The sequence below is a fragment of the Hemibagrus wyckioides genome, linkage group LG08 (genome assembly GCF_019097595.1).
Source record: "Hemibagrus wyckioides isolate EC202008001 linkage group LG08, SWU_Hwy_1.0, whole genome shotgun sequence".
In the NCBI taxonomy this organism is placed as follows: domain Eukaryota; kingdom Metazoa; phylum Chordata; class Actinopteri; order Siluriformes; family Bagridae; genus Hemibagrus; species Hemibagrus wyckioides.
Genome location: NC_080717.1, coordinates 26738374 through 26758901, shown reverse-complemented (window position 1 = coordinate 26758901; position 20528 = coordinate 26738374). Strand labels below are relative to the sequence as shown.

At 39.8% G+C, this 20528-nt stretch overlaps 2 protein-coding genes across 2 annotated transcripts; both read right to left on the bottom strand.

Moving 5' to 3' along the window:
* Positions 1-31: 31 nt before the first annotated feature.
* smc1b (structural maintenance of chromosomes 1B) lies at positions 32-10975 on the bottom strand. The gene is made up of 25 exons (XM_058396765.1): positions 10773-10975; positions 10502-10690; positions 10302-10414; positions 9473-9676; positions 9155-9393; positions 8502-8760; positions 8144-8284; positions 7926-8008; positions 7428-7635; positions 7113-7298; positions 6756-6941; positions 6484-6630; positions 6256-6393; positions 6030-6146; positions 5787-5893; positions 5367-5508; positions 5147-5292; positions 4802-4955; positions 4168-4263; positions 3878-4034; positions 3633-3787; positions 2828-2979; positions 2616-2685; positions 2342-2452; positions 32-2141 (listed from the first exon to the last, which is right to left on the bottom strand). The coding sequence occupies exons 1-25, from the start codon at positions 10879-10881 to the stop codon at positions 2043-2045; spliced, it is 3708 nt and encodes a 1235-aa protein (XP_058252748.1). The 5' UTR covers positions 10882-10975; the 3' UTR covers positions 32-2042.
* Positions 10976-13451: 2476 nt separating this feature from the next.
* cpa4 (carboxypeptidase A4) lies at positions 13452-19423 on the bottom strand. Its single transcript, XM_058396788.1, has 11 exons — positions 19265-19423; positions 18994-19075; positions 18185-18319; positions 18000-18098; positions 16836-16937; positions 16289-16390; positions 16056-16166; positions 15356-15446; positions 15068-15267; positions 14220-14304; positions 13452-14130 (listed from the first exon to the last, which is right to left on the bottom strand). Exons 1-11 carry the CDS (start codon positions 19327-19329, stop codon positions 13943-13945), a joined length of 1260 nt encoding a protein of 419 aa, XP_058252771.1. The 5' UTR covers positions 19330-19423; the 3' UTR covers positions 13452-13942.
* Between the last annotated feature and the right edge of the window lie 1105 nt (positions 19424-20528).

Below are 20528 nucleotides of genomic sequence, written 5' to 3'. Positions count from 1 at the left end.
TCTCCTCATCACGGCACCTGTTAGTGGGTGGGATATATTAGGCTGTAAGTGAATATTTTGTCCTCAAAGTTGATGTTAGAAGCAGGAAAACTGGACAAGGGTAAGGATTTGAGTGAGTTTGATGAAGGGCCAAAGTGTGATGGCTAGACCACTGGATCAGAGCATCTCCAAAACTGCAGCTCTTGTGGGGTGTTCCCGGGCTGCAGTGGTCAGTATCTATCAAAAGTGGTCCAAGGAAGGAACAGTGGTGAACCGGAGACAGGGTCATGGGCGGTCAAGGCTCACTGATGCACGTGGGGAGCGAAGGCTGGCCCGTGTGATCTGATCCAACAGACAAGCTACTGTTGCTCAAACTGCTGAAGAAGTTAAATGTTAAATGTAAAAAATGTGCCATGCCTCATAAAAGGTTGAAAAACCCTGCACTATATCACTTATGGTATGTGGACATTTGACCAATTACACCATGTGCTATAAGTGTATAGCTGTATGTCTTTGTATGCTGTAGCAATACAATTTCTCGTCACTGGAACTCAGAGGCCCAAACCTGTTCCAGCACAAAACAAGCTCCAAGAACACATGGTTTAATGAGGTTGGATTAGAACTCACAGAGCCCTGACCTCACCAATGAACACCATCGGAATAAATTGGATCTCCGACTGCACCCCAGACCTCCTCGCATGTCCTCACTAATACACTTGTGGTCAAATGAGCAAAAAAAATCTTAGACACGCTTCAAAACCTAGTGATGCTGTGATACTAGACTCTGAATCCACCGCAACCCTGACCATGATAAATCACAAGATGAACAAATGAAGGCTCTTAAGTGAGAAACCTTTTTCCTATTATATTATTTTACAAAATTCTGTAAGACGGTAAACTCCAGCTCCCTAACAGCCTGGAATAAACAATAAAAGTATTCAAAAACACCTCACATGAGTATTTGCATGATGAAAAAATAGTGTTGGAAATTAATAAGTAAGTCTGAGGGAGTTTGTTCTGGGGTTCCTGCTAACACTAATCTTAGACTGATGAGCTGAGTGGAAATAGTTTCTGTCTTTAAATAACTTTGTTATACAGTTGTGAACTAGCGGCGTTGATCTAGAGGCTGGCTGGAAATTTTGCGACAGCTGACACCATGGAGCAGTATGGATCAGAGGACGTTAAATGACAGCACATACAGAGATATCACAAAGTACTATAAATACACAATAAAACAAATAAGGACTTAATATCACTGCACATTACTATTAGTATCATTAGCATTGTGGCTCTTTCTGTCTCTCCATATTTAATTTCATGTTGTTCTACAAGACAATAATTCACAAAGAATAATATGGTAGATATTGCGTGACTACATTACACATTAAAGCACCATAAAAACCCAAAGAACTCACCCAGAGGAAGAACCTCAGGCCATCCCGACTGTCGATGTTGCTCCGCAGAGGGACAATCACGACTGTATACGACGCCATGAAAAGCACCGGTGTAAACACACTTGAAGAAGAAAATGGTCCAAGACAACAATCTTCCGAATGTTAAATAAAAGACATGAAGTATGAGCAGACCGTTCGCGTCCTTATCCCCATCGCAGAACTGTGCGTCATAGAAGGGGGATGATTATGAAGGGAAGAGATTTAGTGACAGAGTGAGAAGTCAGGATGGTGAAACATCAACACTAATGAGATTCCAAGAGGCCATGTGCACCCTGATCAAAATACTGTGAATAATAATATATGAGGAAAAAAAGTTCAAAATGATTTATTTAAAATGAACCCCTTCATTAAAACACGTGAACCTCGATTAAATACCGAACATCTTCCTAACGGAAACAAGCTTTCTTTGATTAACAACAATCACTCCTTATAAAAACAGCCAGCAAATACTACAGAAACTTGAAATGCTCATGAAATAATGTAAGGAATAAAACCTTCCATTTAAAACAAAAATTAATACAAATTTTTTTTTTAATCTTCAGTACCATTTTTAAGAAAACCTAATAACAGAAATTCAGTTTTCTTCGCTCATTTTCTTTCGTTGCTCCTTCACATCATGCCCATCTCTCTCTCATTGCCGTTCTCGTCGTTGATGGGGTACGGAGTGAGATCCAGTGACAGGAGGTGGCTGGACATGCAGTCATCGAACTGTGGGGCCAGGAGTACATGAATAACATCAGGTGTGAACTGAAATAGTGGGCACTACCACACAAGCAAGTGACAAATCATACAAGTCTAAAAAAATGGTTCTACATACCTCACAACCCTACACATATGGTAAACTTTATATCAACTCCAAATTATATGTATCCGTGTGCACACCTGAGAAGGTGTGCTGTGTGCAGTACCTCAGAGTAGACCCCCAGCAGAGCATCTGACCGTGAATAGAACTCCTCCTTCAGTGAGATGACAATGACCTGAAAGTTATTTCTTGATTGTTCCCTAATGAAGCTTGTCACCTGCAAAAAATCATCATGGTGTGATATGATTCATATAACAGACAGTAAAAAGTGTGCTTCAATGTTGAACAAAATTAAACTAACTACAAATCTGTAACTAACTGCAGTGGTGTTTTACTACAGTGTTGTTTACTGTAGTGTTGTATTGTGAGTGTCGTCTTGCCTTTCCGATGTTCGTGTTATCCAAAGCAGCATCCACCTCGTCCAGTACAAAGAACGGAGCAGGACGGAAGCTGGGATAAAATGAGACATGAAGGTCAAAACTAATCATGGAAATAATGAAACAATTATAAAACCAGTAATTAAAATCAGTCAAATAAAACAAGAAGGACAAAATAAATAAATATTGACTCTGCCCAAGTAAAAACTGTCTACCTGTGAATAGCAAACACCAGAGCGAGCGCTGCAATGGATTTCTCTCCTCCTGACAGGTTGTCCATGGACATAAATCTCTTGCCAGGAGCCACACAGTTATAACTGATACCACCCAGGTAAGGCTCATCGGGATTTTCTGCACTCAGAGTTGCCTGCAGGACACACACACACACAATGAAAAAGAAACTTTATTTATTTATTTATATAAAAGGATTTCTTAATGTTATCCTACTTTAATTATTGCACTCTTTCAAAAATTCCCACTGCAGCTTTGGGTTTATTAGTTATAATATTTTTACCTACAGGTAAAATACTGTAGCACCTCAGCCAATGCATATAGTATGTTGGTTAAACATATATACCAAATAAAAACATTTGATTTGAAAAAAAAAAACTAATAAAGACTATTTTTTCTTTTTTTTAATCTTTTTTTGGTTTCCGCTTGAGATGCTTCCACCACATTTGTCTTCTTGTTACTAATACCCTAAAAATATCCTTAAAAATATACAGCATGAAAGCAACTGAAGAAAAACTGCTTGATCTTGCTGTGACCTTGACCCTGTTCTCTGACCCTGCTTTTATCAATTGCAAAATTAACCTGCAGGTTACGATATTAAATTCTGATAAATCTTATAAACATTCGACCACTCATTCTTGAGATATTGCACTACAGAGAATCACGGCAAAAATCCACAGAGCCACGTAGTGGTACAGGTATTAAAAAAAGGTGCTTTTTGGTACTAGGTGTCTAGGTGCTTCTTGCTTAATATACAAAAAAGAATTAATTTGAATAACAAAGTCTCACTTGAGCACTGTTGTTCCTGCAGAGGTCTTGGTAGATATGGTTGATGCTGACAGAAACGTGTTCGAAGCACTGGCTGAAGCGATGGAAGCGCATGGACTTCACTTGCTCAAACTCCTGATAGCATTTCTTAGATACACTTGCGCTCGCCTCGAATGCTAACAAACAAAAACACACAAAGGTGCAGTCAAAGCATTAACAATTATGTTAACTTTCTATTGTGTGTGTGTGTGTGTGTGTGTTTATACCATCAGCCACACCACGAAATGTGTCCTTCACTTCAATCATCTTCTCCAAGGCCTTCATGTTGGGTGGTTTGGACATATGGATCATTCTCTCCAGAGATGACACTTTCTCTCTCAGCACCTCCAGCTGGGTCATCACCTCCTGCTCCTCAGTCAGACTCTGACACACACACACACGCCCATGCCTTTACATGACTTGTGTACATGAGTAACCTGATAACAACTCTATGTCTGATAATGCTTAATTCTTGGTGCACAGAGACACATACAAAAAAGAAATCAGCAAGCCTCACCTTCAGATGATCTCCCAGAGGTCTATAATCAATCAGAATCTGTTCTTCTCGCTCATAAATGTCTTGTGTGGTGATGCTTACAGAATCAGAGTCCAGCTGTGTTGAAAAGAAGAGAACTTTTTCTTTGTAGTGTGAAACATCATCACATTAACATTCACTTTCTCCCCAGCTCACGTCACGGAAAAGCCGATCACCGTACTGCTCCGATATTAAAAATGCTTGAACTTTCTCATTCAGAATATTAACTATTTACCAAGGGTTGAGTGCCAGAGAAGAATAATCACAAACTCCTGGGAAACTCAGGAAGGACAAACATTAATCTGGATGATTTTGTCAGTGACTTCAGTGACAAGCATCTCTACAGAATACTGTGTGCTGTTATTTCTTTCCAGTCCAGTTATTAAAAATATCTATTGTAAGATTAGTAACAGAATATTGATCATTTTGAAACCGGTGTAGAAAAAAAACTTTTCATGAAGTTCATTTTTATAAAGGATGCCAATAATTCTGGAAAGCAGTAGTTTTGGTCATTCAAACTGTAACAGGCTCACGGGAGAATTTTCAGACCTGTTTTTGAACACCTTTGATACTGGATTGAGTACAAAATATTTTCCCGTTTTCACTCTTGCTGTACCTGGATGTCACTGATGTCGTCCAGTGTTCCCGAGAGGACGGTGAGAGGCAGGCCCTCAATTTTGCAGCCCAGCAGCAGGTTGTGTTTGCAAAGTCTCTGATGCTCCAATGCAGTTTCCACAGAGATCATCTCCTTCTGCTGCTTTACCAGATCCCTGAGAAACAGAGAGAGAGAGAGAGAGAGAGAGAGAAAGAGAGAGAGAGAGAGTTGTCTTACTTTATAAACTGCAAAAAAATATCTTGTATAAAGGAAGAGTTTCCAGTTTAAAGTGCTAATAAAATGAGAGCGAAATAGTCAAGTCCATACAGAAATCAACCACTGATTAACTTTTACAACCAGAGATACCTGGAGTTCTCTTGAAGGCCACTGATTCTCTTATCCAGATCAGCCTTCGCTTTATTAACGTAAGACTTTTGCTCCGCCTGCTTATTCTTTAAGTCTTGGAGCTTCACCTGAGACTCATCTACTGCAGCAAGCAGCTTCTTTTCATCCTGAACAACACAAACTTTTAAAATATGCTACCTGCATAAGGTTGTACTTGAAAGCTGTATTAAAGCTGGCTTACCTCTTTTAACATTAGGATGACTTCTTCCTCTTTCTTGATGGAGTCCTCCATTTTGCTGATCAGCCTGTGCTGCTTGTACAGCTGCTCCTGCTCATACTCCAACTGTGTGTTCAGACGGGTGCGCTGGGACTCAAACTGCAGCCTGGACATAACAGCTAGCATGCTTAGCACACCTTACTGTTCTAATCATCACACTTGTGAGTATTTTATAACTTCTTGTAGCTAAAACACTACTGCTTTTGTAATAATGCCTAGTCCTGCATTAACATAGTTATATGTTCATGTGCTGTCTGAATACATTTTGTTGCTTTAAGTTTCCAAAAAACATATGATTTCAACTGAAGGCAACTGTCTTCCTAGTATTAGCAACCTATCATTAAGTCTAACGTTCCTGTGCGGCGTGTTTGTATTGGGCCCTACCGCTTATTCTCGATCTCTCCTTGCTGTCTCAAGTAATCCTGCTCGTACTCACGAATGTTGGCTACTCCAATCTCAGCGCAGAAGTCTGAGAACACGGTGTCCTCCATCTGCAGCAGAAAAGTAAAGCTCTACGAAACAGCTCACTGTGCATGTCCTCTGCCACTATAACTGCTGTCACTAGACTCAGAATAGGAGCCTATACGTAGCTATGGGTAACAGTTTAATACATTCTGTGTGCCTCACATGGTTGAGTTCATCCTGGAGGGCTGACACCCTACTGTCATTCACTTTCAAATTATTGGTCTGCATCTCGATCTGAGACTTCAAATTTGAGAGCTCACTCTGCAGTCTGGAGATTTCCTGCAGCACACCCACAAGCATAAACACACTTTCGTATAACACAGAGGAAGAGAGTCAAACAGTGGAAAAAAAACAGGATGAAAAGAATGAGAGAAATGAGAGAGCTTACAGACTGGCAGGCTGGGATGTTTTTTTTGCGGACGGACCCCAGCTCAGAGTTGGAGTATTTGAGGCGAGTCTGGATTCCCTGGGCCTGGGCTGTGATCTGATGTAGCTCAGCCTCCTTGCGTTTCAGTTTTATTAGTTCCTTCCATGAACACGTGCACACAGGTCTCACATTAGATGTATATGAATCCTGATACAGCTCCACTGTAAGAAATGAATGACACAGACATACCCTCAGCTCTGCACTAAGCTGCTCCTTCCGCTCTTTCAGGCCATTCATGTCCTTCTCCTCCCAGCGTCGAGCTTTATGGCGCAGGTGAACAGAGCCACCAGAGATCACCCCTGACTTGGAGAATAAAGTACCATCCAAAGACACTGTCTAAAAAATTCCAGATCAACAGTACAAAGGTCATCAGTTAAATTTGGCCTGGGTATCAGTACCAAGAGCATTTTCTAATAAAAACTTTGACCTCGCATGTAAGCACAGCCATGTGTAAATCATACCTTAAGGCGTTCTGGGCCATCAAAAGCAACACGGCGGGCATCTTTCAGATTCTCACACACGAGGGAATTTCCACACACAAACTGCACCACCCTCTTCAACTGAGGAGCCTTCTGGGAACACTGCACCACATCCACCACCATCTTGGCACCACGGACCTCCCTGAGACGCTCATTTAGCGGCTTAACCTAACAAGTATAGTCTCGTTTAAACGTTTATAGTTACTTACTGGGAATCATGTGTGAAAATTAGCTCATGTCCTAACAAATTAAGCTCAATGACTGTTCATATATAATGTTTCACTAAAAGAGAACATGCATCCTGCCTCATGACAGAGGACACATGGCAGTCTGACTCACATCCAGGTTGTCAATAGGGAGGAAGGTCTCTCGCTCAGCTCTCTCCTCTTTTATAATCTGAATGCAGTCACGGGCCACTTTTGCAGAAGACACCACGATGGCATTCATGTAATGGCCAAACACCTTTGTGACAGCGAGCTGGTATTTCTTGTGGATGGGCTGACACAAGTCCATTAAGCGTCCATACTGGACATAAAGAAAAACCTCTAAAACATAAATTCCTTAACAGAAAACAGCATCAGAAACGGTCACTGTTATTTATGGATTTGATCCGCAAAGTTTTTTTTTTTATATATGACATTGGCAGTACAATACCACAACATCTGGGTAGAGTCTGCACAGGCTCTGAAAGATCTCGTCTCGTCTCTGCTGTCTCCGATTCTCCTGGCTATCCATGCGAGCACTCTGAAGTTCCTGCCCCACCACTCCCAGTTCTTCGTTCAATTCCAGCATCCGCACTCGTCCGCGCTCTAACATCTGCCGCAAGCACCTCTCCCGTTCCCGCTGCTCGTCCAGAGCTTTGCTGCAACAACAAAGGTTTGTTGAACAAACATTAAACACATCTTTTCTGATTTTATTCTCCTGAATTTTTCATCAGCCAGACGTGACTAGTTTTTTATATTTCCTAATATTTCCCTCCTTCTGTCAAACAAAGCTGGACCCATATGGTGCATTTAAATCATTATTCTTCACTCAAAGCTGATGAGGACACAGATTTTAATCTGCAAAACTGGCAAATTGTTACCTTTTTATTAGCAACAATGCTAATTTTCAAGCACACAAATAAAATGTGTACTAGAATATACAACATACTTAGAGGTGATGGAATATTCCTCCAGTTTCCCTGCCCTCCTGTTTAACTCGTCCAGATGTTCTTCAGCATGCTTAATGTTTATCTATACATGTAGACAAAAATACAGGTACATTAGACACCATTCTAAAATCTAGCCAGGTACTGCATTTCAATATAATTAGATCAACACCACTGATCATAGCCATAGTGATTCAAAAGGCTACACACACACACACACCTCGACTTCACTTTCTCGCCTTTTGTCAAACTCCAGCTTTTCCCGATCAGCCTTCACCTCCCGGTGGAGTTTCTCAGCTTTCTGTAATAAGACAGCCCCTTTTTTCCTGGCCAGTTCCTTCAGTTCCTTATAACGCTCCAGCTACAACAAAACAATTTCTAAATGTTACACCTCCATCCAGGACCATTTAACCCACAGTCCAGATCCATTTACACACACCCTGTAGATTAATGAGTAAAGACTCTTATCCTGAATAAACCCTAAGAAGATAACGTGACATGCTGTATGTTGCATTTAAGAAATGTAGGAAAAATATTTGAAGAAAAAATACTGCCCATGATCCCACTGTCTGTCTCACCTGAGCTTCCTCAAGCTGCACGTCTTCACCCCTCTGAGCTGCCCTCTCCGCTATCTCTGCCTCAAAAACTCTCCAGGCCTTCTCCAGCTCAGCCAGCTCTGTCTTTAGTTCCTGCAGCTCCTGCTCCTTCTTGGCCTGCTGCCTCTGGGTCTTTAGGAGGCTGGTGTGCACTTCCTCGACCTTGCGCTGGTGGTGACTGGTGTTCACTTTGGCTTTGATATACTGAGGCCTCTGATGGTTGAGGGTCTCTTCCTGGGACCTGAAAGAACAGCAGGAGAAGAAGAAGGAAGGCACAGGTATTCAGTTCTACACATTAAATGGCACACTAATAGAGTAGTTTGCTTAACTTTACCAGATTCTGCCATTTCCCTAAATCCTCAGCCAAAGAACAGACCATGAACCAGTCACATGACCTGCTCCATCGATTTCTAATCACAACCAACTGGGCCCAGTTAACACACTCCCCACTTGCCTTTAGCATTACAGCTTTCTACCTGACTGTTTTGTTCTCTTTATCTCTAAATCTGTCCATTTAGATTTGATTTGCCCTTCTGGATTTGTCTGTTTCATGTCCAATAAACTCTGCACTTGTATCCAAATCATTTCTGTTGCTAATTATGTTTTATTTGTCTTGTTTTATTAAGTATGCTCACTTGATCTCCTTCTCTAGTTTCTGCAGTTCTCGGCTCAGACGTCCATGCTCTTTCTTCTGAGCCTTCACAGTTTGCTCCCATTCCTCCACTACACTCTTTTTGACGGTGACAGCCTCCTGTTTCTCTCTCAGGGTCTCCACGAGGGCATTAATACCCCTCTCATTGTGATAAAGCTGGAAAAGGCTGAGCTGCAGCTTGCTTTCATTGAGCTGCTCCAGCAGTGCCTGATATTTCTCTGCCTAAACAGATGATGGCATGTCATGACAGCATTAGCCCAACCTGCAGGAAGATAATTACTACAGATAATTATCTTAATACCTCCGTTTTGTCCTTGAACACCTGCTTCTTCTCTGCAGCGGCTGCCCGTTTGCGATTAAAATGGAACCAAGTGTCCTCTTTCGCATTATGAAGTGCTGCCAGCTTGGCATCGTACTCGTTTGCCAACTCGATGGAGTTACTGATGCGTTCAAACAACTTTGTGCGTTCTTTTGCATTCATCATAGCAATAGACTCCACTGTACCCTGAAATATGAACATACACAATACACACCACTCCACATCCTCGCAGCAGTGCAATGATGATCTGTGTTAGTGTAAGGTTAAACAATATAAAATTAAGCACCAAAAACTCCAGTGATACATCAGTTTAAGTGAAATAAATCAAGGCATTCAACCTTTTTCCTTTTGCCTCACTCATAAAATTATGTCTTTTTATCTCAAATTATTAGTTTTATTCTTTAAATTTTTTTGAAATTTTTGTCAATTTTCTCAAAATATTAATTAATTGACTCATCACAAAATAGCCTTCGAATATGACTTTCCCCGTGATATAAATGATATTCTCATTATCTTGTTTTTTATTTTTTTAATTTTTTTTAGAGTGGCCCTCAGTAGCATAACATTAACGCAAAGATGCATAATGTGTAATATTTATAATATAATAAAATTAAAAATACTAAAAGTAAATACAAATTAATGTGGTTTTTCTTCCTTAATTAAAAGAGTATTATTATTATTTCATTAAAGGTTTTAAGCCATGGAACAAAATAGCGCACGTGCCAGTGAGCCGTTCGCGAGCCGACTCATGTTAGTGAGTTGAGTTAAATGATTCGGCTCACTGTAAAGTGTCGGACTTTCCGTTACTGACCTGAAACACTAAGCAGTTCCTGGCTTTGACCACGACTCCTATCTTCTCCAGCTCTGCTGTGTACCTGCTCGGTGTCACCTGCCTGCCGTTGACCCGGTACTCCGAGGACTCACCTCAAAACAAAACCCATAAAACGCAACTTCAGCTCGTGTTTTTGGAAAATGAAGCAATTTCGAAAGATCAGTGCCAACCAATCACACCTGATATAGTTCTGCTGAAGATCGTTTCTTCATCGTTATCACTGCAATAGCGCATGGTGACCGAGGCGGTGCGCGAGACCGGCTTATTTACGTGGGCGCCATAAATCAGGTCTTTGGTTTGCTTCACGCGCAGACTGGAGGCTCTCTCTCCCATCACAAACCCCAGAGCATCCATCACATTCGACTTACCTTCACAGTTATCACCGTTATATCATAAATCGCCGTCATTTTATTAATCATTGTAACGATTAAGTATATCTAACTAACTTACCTGAACCATTAGTCCCAATGATGCAAGAAAACCTCTTAAACGGACCTATTGTCTGCTTTCCTTTCCATGACTTGAAATTTTCCACGTCTATCTGCTTTAAGTATCCCATATTGACTTGAATAAAACTCCAAAAAAAGTCCGACGACAACACTTTAAATCGATTTGTCTGACCCCGGACAGTGGCTAACTGCTAACCTCTTCCCCCTCAGTCAGTCAGGAAGAGCGGGAAAGCACAAGGCGGTTCAAGTGGCTTCTCATCCTGACCAATCAGAGACGCTGTAATTTGCATAATCCAAAGGGCTCGTGGGAATTGAGAAGCAAAATCTACCGTCTTCGTAATATATTAATAAGAGTATGGTCACGTGATCAGAGCATTTGTTTGTGTTTTTGTGGTGTATGTTATGTCTGAAATTAACAACTGTGTCTATACACAAGTGTATACCTTTGTACTGAATAAACACCTCCATGAATTATTATGCTAAGATTAACTCATGTTAGGGAAAATGTATTTAGTGTTGTAGCCTGTGTATCAGTAACCCTCTTCTGGATATTTTTACCATTCTCAAAACCAAAAACTGGATCTTCTTCTTCTTCTTTCAGCTTTTCCCTTCAGGGGTCTCCACAGCGAATCATCTCTCTCCACCTATCCCTATCTTCTGCATCCTCAACACTTACACCCACTAGCTTCATATCCTCATTTATTCCATCCATATACCTCCTCTTTGGCCTTCCTCTTTTCCTCCTGCCTGGCAGCTCCATGTCCAACATTCTCCTACCAATATACTCACTCTCCCTCCTCTGGACATGTCCAAACCATCTTAATCTGTCCTCCCTAACTTTGTCCCTCAAACGTCCAACATGAGCTGTCCCTCTGATGTACTCGTTCCTAATCCTGTCCAATCGTGTCTCTCCCAAAGAGAACCTCAACATCTTAAAACCAAAAACTGGATGATTCTCATATACTTGGTAAATAAATTGTTCTATAATGTTTGTAGGTTGTTATAAATTGAGTTCACACCAAACTGAAGTAAGACTCAGGGCCTCTTCTCCACTCCGGCGCCTCTTCGACTGCTCGGATGCCATTTTGTGAATCAAGCGATATGAATAATATTTGAGGTGATGGAAACAACCCGGTTTGTAAAAAAACAAAAATATGATACAACTCGCTGGAAATCTCACCCCAGCTGTTGTCACTTGTCGTTTGTCACGTGTAAAAAAATATAATATATAATATATTATAAAAATGTAAATTATAAATATATAAATAAGTCCCTTCTGCTAAATGATTCCAATATAAACAGGATTTAGTGTTGTCTTCGTGTCTGAGGATCAAGATCCAAGATGATAGCTCCTCGACTCAAAAACTGCAAAAAAAAAAAAAAAGAAGCAAAAACTGGCTTGTGCTTAGGTGATGGTTTTGTGATTGTGTGAAAACTTTGAAGCTTCCAGCTTTGTGGCAATTAGAGATTGGTGGAAGAACCACATTCGGCTGTGATGGTCAGGTGTCCCCAAACCTTTGGCCATGGAAAATTTCTACATTGTGACTGGAAAGAGCATTAAATAGCTTCACACTGTAATAATTAGCTCAATGAACAGTGTTTGCATGGTAATTAACTTAGCTACATGCCAGGAGGCTGTAATTCTTGTATATTTCTTTTCATGTTTTTTTACGTCCCATTGAGAGACCTTTTCTCCGCTGCCACCATTCAACAAACCACTTTTCTTTTCCTTCCTGTTTAGTTCACACTCGACTATCGCCACTACTGTACTACTGCACTACTGTACTACTGTAGCCATCCTGTGAATTTTGTGTTATCCTACAACATCCTTCTATCCGCGGCTTTTTGGACAAGCAGCTGAGATTGTAATCTAAATTTTTTCGGACACTGACAGAACTCTTTGGTCACATTGGTACAAGTTCTGCTGGTAAATCCAGTCTCGACTCTCAAACAAAGATTGTCCTTTACATTGTGCGATTTCTCTGTTAGGCTGAAAACTGTACAGCGCAAATTCAGCCTTTGTGTTGTCTTAGGATCTTGGATTAAGTTGATTTTTGACTCCTTCTCTGGAATTCTAGAAAATCTAGAATTTCCTTCTCTGCTGTCCTAGACAGCAGTGATCTGAATCACTGAATTGCATTTTAATATATTTAATATATTTTTCCATGAATGTGTATTAAATTATTCCCAATAGTCTATTCTCTGCATTTCATAGCTTTTCTCTTGGTTTCACTGCTTCCAGAAGTGTATATTTATGATAAGAGTATTTATCTAATCATATTTCAGCCAGTAGCTGACATTATGTGTCGCCAGGGTGAAAGAAATCTGCCTTGAGGCCTTCAGCTTAAAGTAAGTGGCAATGAAACTGTTCCATTAACCAATCAGATTTCGAATTGGCGTCACTGGGGCCATCTAGCAGGCATACGATTATGTCAGCAATTTCCCGTCCTTTAATTGTATAATTGGAGTAGTCAAAGGCAGTGAACCACACAAACTAAATAAAATATATATATTTTAACTCACAATGGCTGACAGAGGAGAAGAAATCGGTTGATGAAGGCCAGTGAAGGCCTAGGTGTGAAATGCACGGCCCACCACTGGCTATTGCAACGGTGATTGTTATAATTTTGAATCTTCATCCATTTTTGTCACCTTTATAAACTCATAAAAGTCAAAGTCATAAAGCTAATCAGGCAAAAACCTTTTATTTTATTTTTTTTTAAAGAAAATACACATTTTTTTAGAGTGATTGAAAATTTGACAAATTCGAATGGTAAAATTTTGCAATTAATATTGACAAATGATAGAAAAATGCTTAGGGGTGTATTGTTAATACAATATTTTATATAAAAATGATGTATATTAATATCCTTTAAAATTTTTAAGTCAACAGTTAAGATTAAACGTTATCAAATTTGGACAGATATCAAGCACTGCGTTGGTGTTTGGTTATGTTTGTGCGATGTTTTTGTGTAACACATAATAAAAAAAATTAAGGATTAATTCAAGTCAAATTAATTAATTAATTAAGTCAAATTCAGGTTATAGGAGAAAGTACATAAAACAACATTACACAATATGCTAAAAATATTATTTTTATATTAGCAACATCTCAGTTGTCCTTTGAAGCAAGAAATTGACTTTATTTTTAGTTTCACTTGAGTTATTGTCCTAATAAGGATGATCACGTGCATATTCCATGACGTACTTAAGAGCCAGCCAGGTCTCGTTGGCAGTCGGAATGATCTGATTGGCCGGGAGGAGGAAGCCGTAGCGACCGGTGTCACGCAGCTCGAAGGCAAAGGAGTATTTGATACCGACGTTGTAACTCCAGTCAATGCTTCCACCGCTAGCTTGATCTGAAGCGATAAAAAAATTATAATAGTACATGAACCAGAAAGAAAGGGTCGGAGATAACAAACAAAGAATGAAGGTTGCAGAGACTCACAGATGATTTTGCAAATACTTCCAACTTTGTAGCTGGTTCCATACAAAGAGCTGAGGGCCTGTACTGCACGTTGACCCACAGAATGCTAATAAACACCAAAAACAATTCAGGAGGTTATATCATCATATTTACATTTACGGCATTTGGCAGACGCCCTTATTCAAAGCAGCCTACATTTCATCTTATTTTATACAACTTAGCAATCAAGGGTCTTGCTCAGGGACCCAGCAGTGGTAGCTTGGTGGACTATACTATAATACTATAATACACAACATTAGGGTGGGTTAAAGTAGACACACAAATCAGTCACTTGAGGGCATGCAATTAGAAGAAAATAATCAACCACTGGTTGTTTGTGTAATGAAGCAGAGTCACAATTATCACCTGAAAGTTGATGACTGGCCAATGATTACATTTTTGTATTTCTAAAAGAACAAAACTGACTGTTTATAGTTTTGTTTAACATCCTGGAACATCTGCAAATGTGACTTATGTTAATAGCAGCTATAAACAGTATTTTTTTCACCGGCCTTTAGTTTTTCTCCCCTTTCTCAGATTTAAGCTCTTGGTCATGTCACCGAGAAACTGGAAAACAAAAAGTGTTCTCTGTCCTAGGATTAGAAAACGTCCTGTTACATAAAGCTGACACTGGAGAGTCCTTCCATTAAATGCTAACTAAATATCTCCTTCCAGAAAACTTCAACAACTATAAAGTTTTTTTTTACTCAATACAAGATAAATGTTAGGATTTATTTAAACCATTGATCTGCCTCTGAGCTGTTCAAGACAATTAATCAACACCTTCTGACCAATCAGAAATGAGAATGCGGCCAAAGAAGGAAACCTACGAGTTCAGCCTGGTCAGGGATGTCAGTGCAGATGTATCCATACGGGTACATGAGCAGCTGGGAGTAGGCGTGGATGGAGATAAAGGACTTGAAGTTGCCGTGGTTCCTGATGAGGTTCACGATGTTGTTCACTTCGATGGCGGAGTGTGCGGAAGGTCCATGGTAGGAGTCGGAGCACGGGTTCTTACTAGCACCAGGGCCTGAAGAGACACAGAGACGCAGAGATGATCATGATGGATAGCTGAATATCTTTACAGCTATTGCGAATAATTAGGATTATCTTTTTACCACCAAAGCCAGCATCCCAGTTTCTGTTGGGATCGACACCTCGGCACAAGGAACCGGGGTTGACGGCGCGAGTCTTGCGCCACATGCGGTCCTGAAAATGAACAATTCCATGAAATCTTTATCGAAGGCCTATACTATAGCCGACAACACAGTGGTGCAGCAGGTAGAATTGCTGGCTCACAGCTCCGGGGTTCCCGGTTCAAAGATCGGACACTTAAGACAAAATAAATAAATAATCCAGTTGTGTGTGTTCAGTGATCAATTACCTAACAGTTAAACAAATGAAAGACTAAACTTGAATCTCTGAGGTGTTAAAAAGTGAAGTGATGTTAAACATAATGTCATCTTGTTAAACATACTGTCTTAAATTTTATCCCTGAAATTCTGCTCACCCAGATATAAAAGTTCTACTGCACTGAATAAAAATTATTTTATTTATCATATACACAACATGCTGTTTGGACTGTCCGGGTCTTAAAAAAGAATCAATAAATAATAATAGACTAACAGTAAAATCGCAATAAAATATACAGGTAGGAATATAGAGAGGTATAGAGAAAATCTGAAAATATAAATAAATAAAGGTGAAATATTAGTGTAGTATTTTAATGTAGTGTATTCTGTACAAAACCAGCTGAGGTGAGGTAGTGGAGGTTGTGCAGATGAGAATTGTAAGCGTGTAGTGAAATCATAGGCTTACGTTGGTATGGGTGTAGGCGTAGCCGTCAGGGTTGGTCACGACCATCAGATAGATGTCCATTTGTCCCAGAAGAGCAGTCACAGAAGGATCAACGCCGAAATCTGTAGCCAGCTAATGAACAGAGAGAAAAACATACAAAAAGTATTAATATATTGAAAGTGGCTCCAAATAAACTGATTTCCCTTGAGGAAACAGTCATGACGGGTATTATTTAGATCGATTGAGTCGCTCACCTTGTTAGCCATCCACACAGCAGAGGCGGTCGAGATCCACTCTCTGGAGTGTATTCCAGCATCAACCCAGATTGCAGGCCTGTTGCTTCCCCCCGTGCTAAACTATATACATATACATTACTAATGAGTAACACATTCATCATCATCTGATATTCAGGGTGCGTCTCCTTCAGCTCTCTAGCTCACTAGGTTGGGAGTCCATATCTAGTGTACATCAGTTTAGCCATTTTTTTCTAACTCTTTAGAAAAGACAGAAAAGGAGATAGAGAGGGAGAGAGAGAGAGAGAGAGAGGGGCAGGCACAAAGGAAGAAAGAAAAAGAGATAGAGAGAGAGAGAGAGAGAGAGAGAGACAGAGAGAGAGAGAAAGCAATAGAGAGAGAGACAGGGGTAGGCAGAAAGGAAGAAAGAGAGAGAGAGAGAGAGAGAGAGAGAGTGAGAGAGAACCGCCTTAAAATGACTCCCTGATCAGTGCCCTGACTCCTGAACTAGGAAGCCAAATGAGACACACCCACAGTCACGCCTAGTTGTATTTTTTTTTATCCTCACCTTTAGCACGTACATGGGACGGTTCTCATAAGAACTTCCAATATGCACTTTGGAGATCAAATTGGGATGACCAGCCACCATGCTGTCCATCCAACTGTAGATCTGCATGCATAAACATCATATTATACATTCATTTATTCATTCATTCATTTTAAGCTATTTATTACTCCAGGACTGCTGTAACAGTAAGAAAGAAATAAAACACACTTGAGGGAGCGCTGTGATAATCCATGGTGAGGTGGTGTGATGTGATTTGATGCAAAACTCCCCAAAATTTGTCTTATCCCTGCTTTATTCCACAGCAATTTCCCAAAAGGTGATATTTGTAATTTATTAAAACACCACAATTTATATCCATTTATTGTAGCAGTTGAACATCTGTAAAACAAGTTAGTTGCTGTTATTGCAACAGCAATCTGTAAAATTGTAATTGTAAAAAATAAATAAATAAATAAATGATAATAATAATAATAATAATAATAATAATAAAGATTGAAATGGTACTTTATCCAGTCTTTCAGCAGTTTTTTGACATTTATTTAAATAAAAACTTATGAGTAAACTTATTATTATGAAATTATATCACAACACCCATGATTTCTCAGAAGTGTGATGTAATCAAAACGACATAAGTAATAGTAAATCACATCTACAAACAATCAGAAGTTAACATGACAAAAAGAATGCATCTCCAAGTCATCAAGTCACTATAAAGTGCAAAGACTTTGTCGGAAACCTTAAAATATCAGATTTACCGCACTGACACTAGAGACTCCTTCCTTAATGCCAAATAAATAAATGTCTTCTCACTATACATCCAAGTTGTTGCTATAGAAACAATAGCGTATGAAGTGCATTAATAGAAACCTGTGATTTGTTTAGCACTTATAAACTTATCATAGAAAGTAATTACATATGTCTTCACTGGGAGGAGTTTAAGAGAAAAACCCTGTGCTTAAGATTCTGTAGTTTAATAAATAAATAAAACACAAAAATCACAGCGAAATCAGCAAAATCAAGCTTTTTTGGTAAAAAACGATCACACAAAATCCTAAAGGGACAGATTAACCAATCAGAATTGAGAATTCAACAGCACTGTGTGTGTAACAGTGTGTAAGTGTGTGTGTGTGTGTGTGTGTGTGTGTGTGTGAAGAGAGCACTCACTGTCTCAAGCTGGTGGTATGCCGCGTAGTCGAAGCTCTTCGCATCTCCACCCCTCATGGCGCTGCGCTGTAAATCTTCCTGCTCCTTATCCAGGAGTTCCTTTTGCACAACAAAATCGAAACATTCGAGACTCGACTTTTTATCTACATTATTATCCTTTATTTCCATGTGTGCAAGCTTCTCACCTGCAAATCCTCGATCATAACATGGAAGGGGATCTCTTTATCCTGAAGGAATTTCCGGACAGCGTACAGACTGGCGTATGGCACATGGATGTCCACCGGAAGGTCACTGGAGACAGGATGAGTCCAGAAGTCCAGCTAAATGAGGACAAGAGTTCGTTCTTGATCAATTTCTATGAATAATCTCTCATAAGAGTCTGTGATGTTTAAGATGCACCACATGTTACGGTTCACACATTTTCACGTCTCACATGGGATTTTGGAATTATTTGTTTTTATGCACAGATTATTAGCATTATGTCAGAGGGATTCATGTGTATATAGTGTAACTTGCATACATTTAGAACCACACCACTAGCTTTCCCCATATATAATCTCGCTCTCTCTCTCTTTTCCCGGTCTGCAGTGGTCAGTATCTATCAAAAGTATCCGTTAAGTCCTGTAAGTGGCGAGGTGGGGAACATGGAGGCCTTACATGGCTTAGAGGATCTGCTGCTAACATCTTGGTGCCAAAAAACAGCCACGATCCAACACAATGGATCTTATTATAGCAGCAAAAGAAGAACTAAAGTGGAATGGGATTTTCAACAAGCATATATGAGCGTGAAGGCCAGTGTCATGTGTCCACAAACTGATTTTGGCAATACAAATTTTTGGTATACACATTTATAAATAAGATGGAATAAAAACTTTAGAAATCTTTATCTGTTTTTATTTTTTTTGAATGAAGTATTGCCTGGTATCTGTTATCCCCTCATACAATTATTACACAAAGCTTACCAAGAGACATGTTTAAGTCTGCTATACAGTACCTCTGACACTTCTGTGTTCTCCAGCTCCTTCAACAGCTGGATTTGTTCCTCAGATTTTGCATTAATTCGAAGAACCTGGTCTCTTTTGGGGAAGAAAACAGAATATGAAATAACGAGTTTGCCCTTAATCACACAGTATAGGAAGGACTTTACAAAAGTCTTAAAAGAAACTCTTTAACAAATAAATTGACTTGGGATGTGCACAGTGGGATCGTTACTCTTAAAAACTACTATACTACCAACTTCTTGTTAATATAATAATCTGACTCACCCAGTGAAGACTTTACGGCAATATGCTGCCACAAAAATGGTAAAAAGTGCTAAGCAGACCCTCATGATCCCGTCTAGTGTCTGACTACAGAAGAGCTGTGTTCAATCAGAGCTCTTATACTCTACCTGCCATGTGTTCGGTTCTCAGTGTTATCATACACAGCAGTATCGCTTATTTTCCTTTCTTGTGTGGCTATTTTTGGCCTTGAACATGGAGTGTTTTTTTCCTAGCCATGTGTCTATTGCAGCCTGTTTCCCAGTTCGTCTTTGTCCTAAAAAAAGTGTCCTAAAAAGCACCACTTCGATTCTACCATCACCAGGAGATTTTCGTCGACGCCTGCTTCTTGGTTGTTCTGTAAAACTTCTAGTCGTGTGTGATGTGCTTGCTTGCAGTGTGTTTCCTGTTAAAATCCAGTCATCTCTCCATGAGAATGATTTCAATACGGCCTTCTTTTTTCTCTCATACATAAAGATTCATCTAAACAGGCAGTGGTGGCTCAAGTGGTTCAGGGTCTGGGTTGTTGATTGGAAGGTCAGGGTTCAAACCCCAGTACTACCAAGCTGCTTTGAGCAAGGCCCTTTCTCCTTAACCCTCTCAGCTCCAGCAGTGCTGCATCATAGCTGCTCCTGCGCTCTGCAACTTCCTCAGCTGGGATACGTGATGAAATAAAAAAGCTGCAATGTATGTGGGGCGAAAATAAAGGTTTCCTTTTCTTCTTCTTCTAAAGAAACACAGTAGCACCTCCAGTATACCTGGTCATTTGAATAAGAAATATGTACCTGTCTGTGGGTGTGGCTGTGGTACAGCTCTGATCGAGGGTACAGGTGTAGTGGCAGTGACACGGTGGCTAGAGGGCGGGCATTCCGCTGTCGATGAATTAAACTGCGTCTCACATCTACCACAGATGAAGACAACAACAACAAAGAAGATAAAAAATAAATCAGCCATTAAGTTCTGATATTAACACATGGACAAACACTGTGTATAATGTCTATTACACATTCCTGATACTGGAGACTCCTTTCTCGTAAACATTAAACAAACAAATGCCCCTTACAGAGAATGGATCACCTTCTCGATTACATCACACTTCTGAGAAAACATGTATGGAAAAAACTCTGAAAGCTGAAAGACCTGATAAAGTACCATTTCATTCTTCCTCTTCTTCTTCTTCTTCTTATTATTATTTTATTTTTTGACAGATTTACAATATTTTTTCTCCTTTTCACTGCTCATTTATTGTTATTTCACCACTCATTTAAAC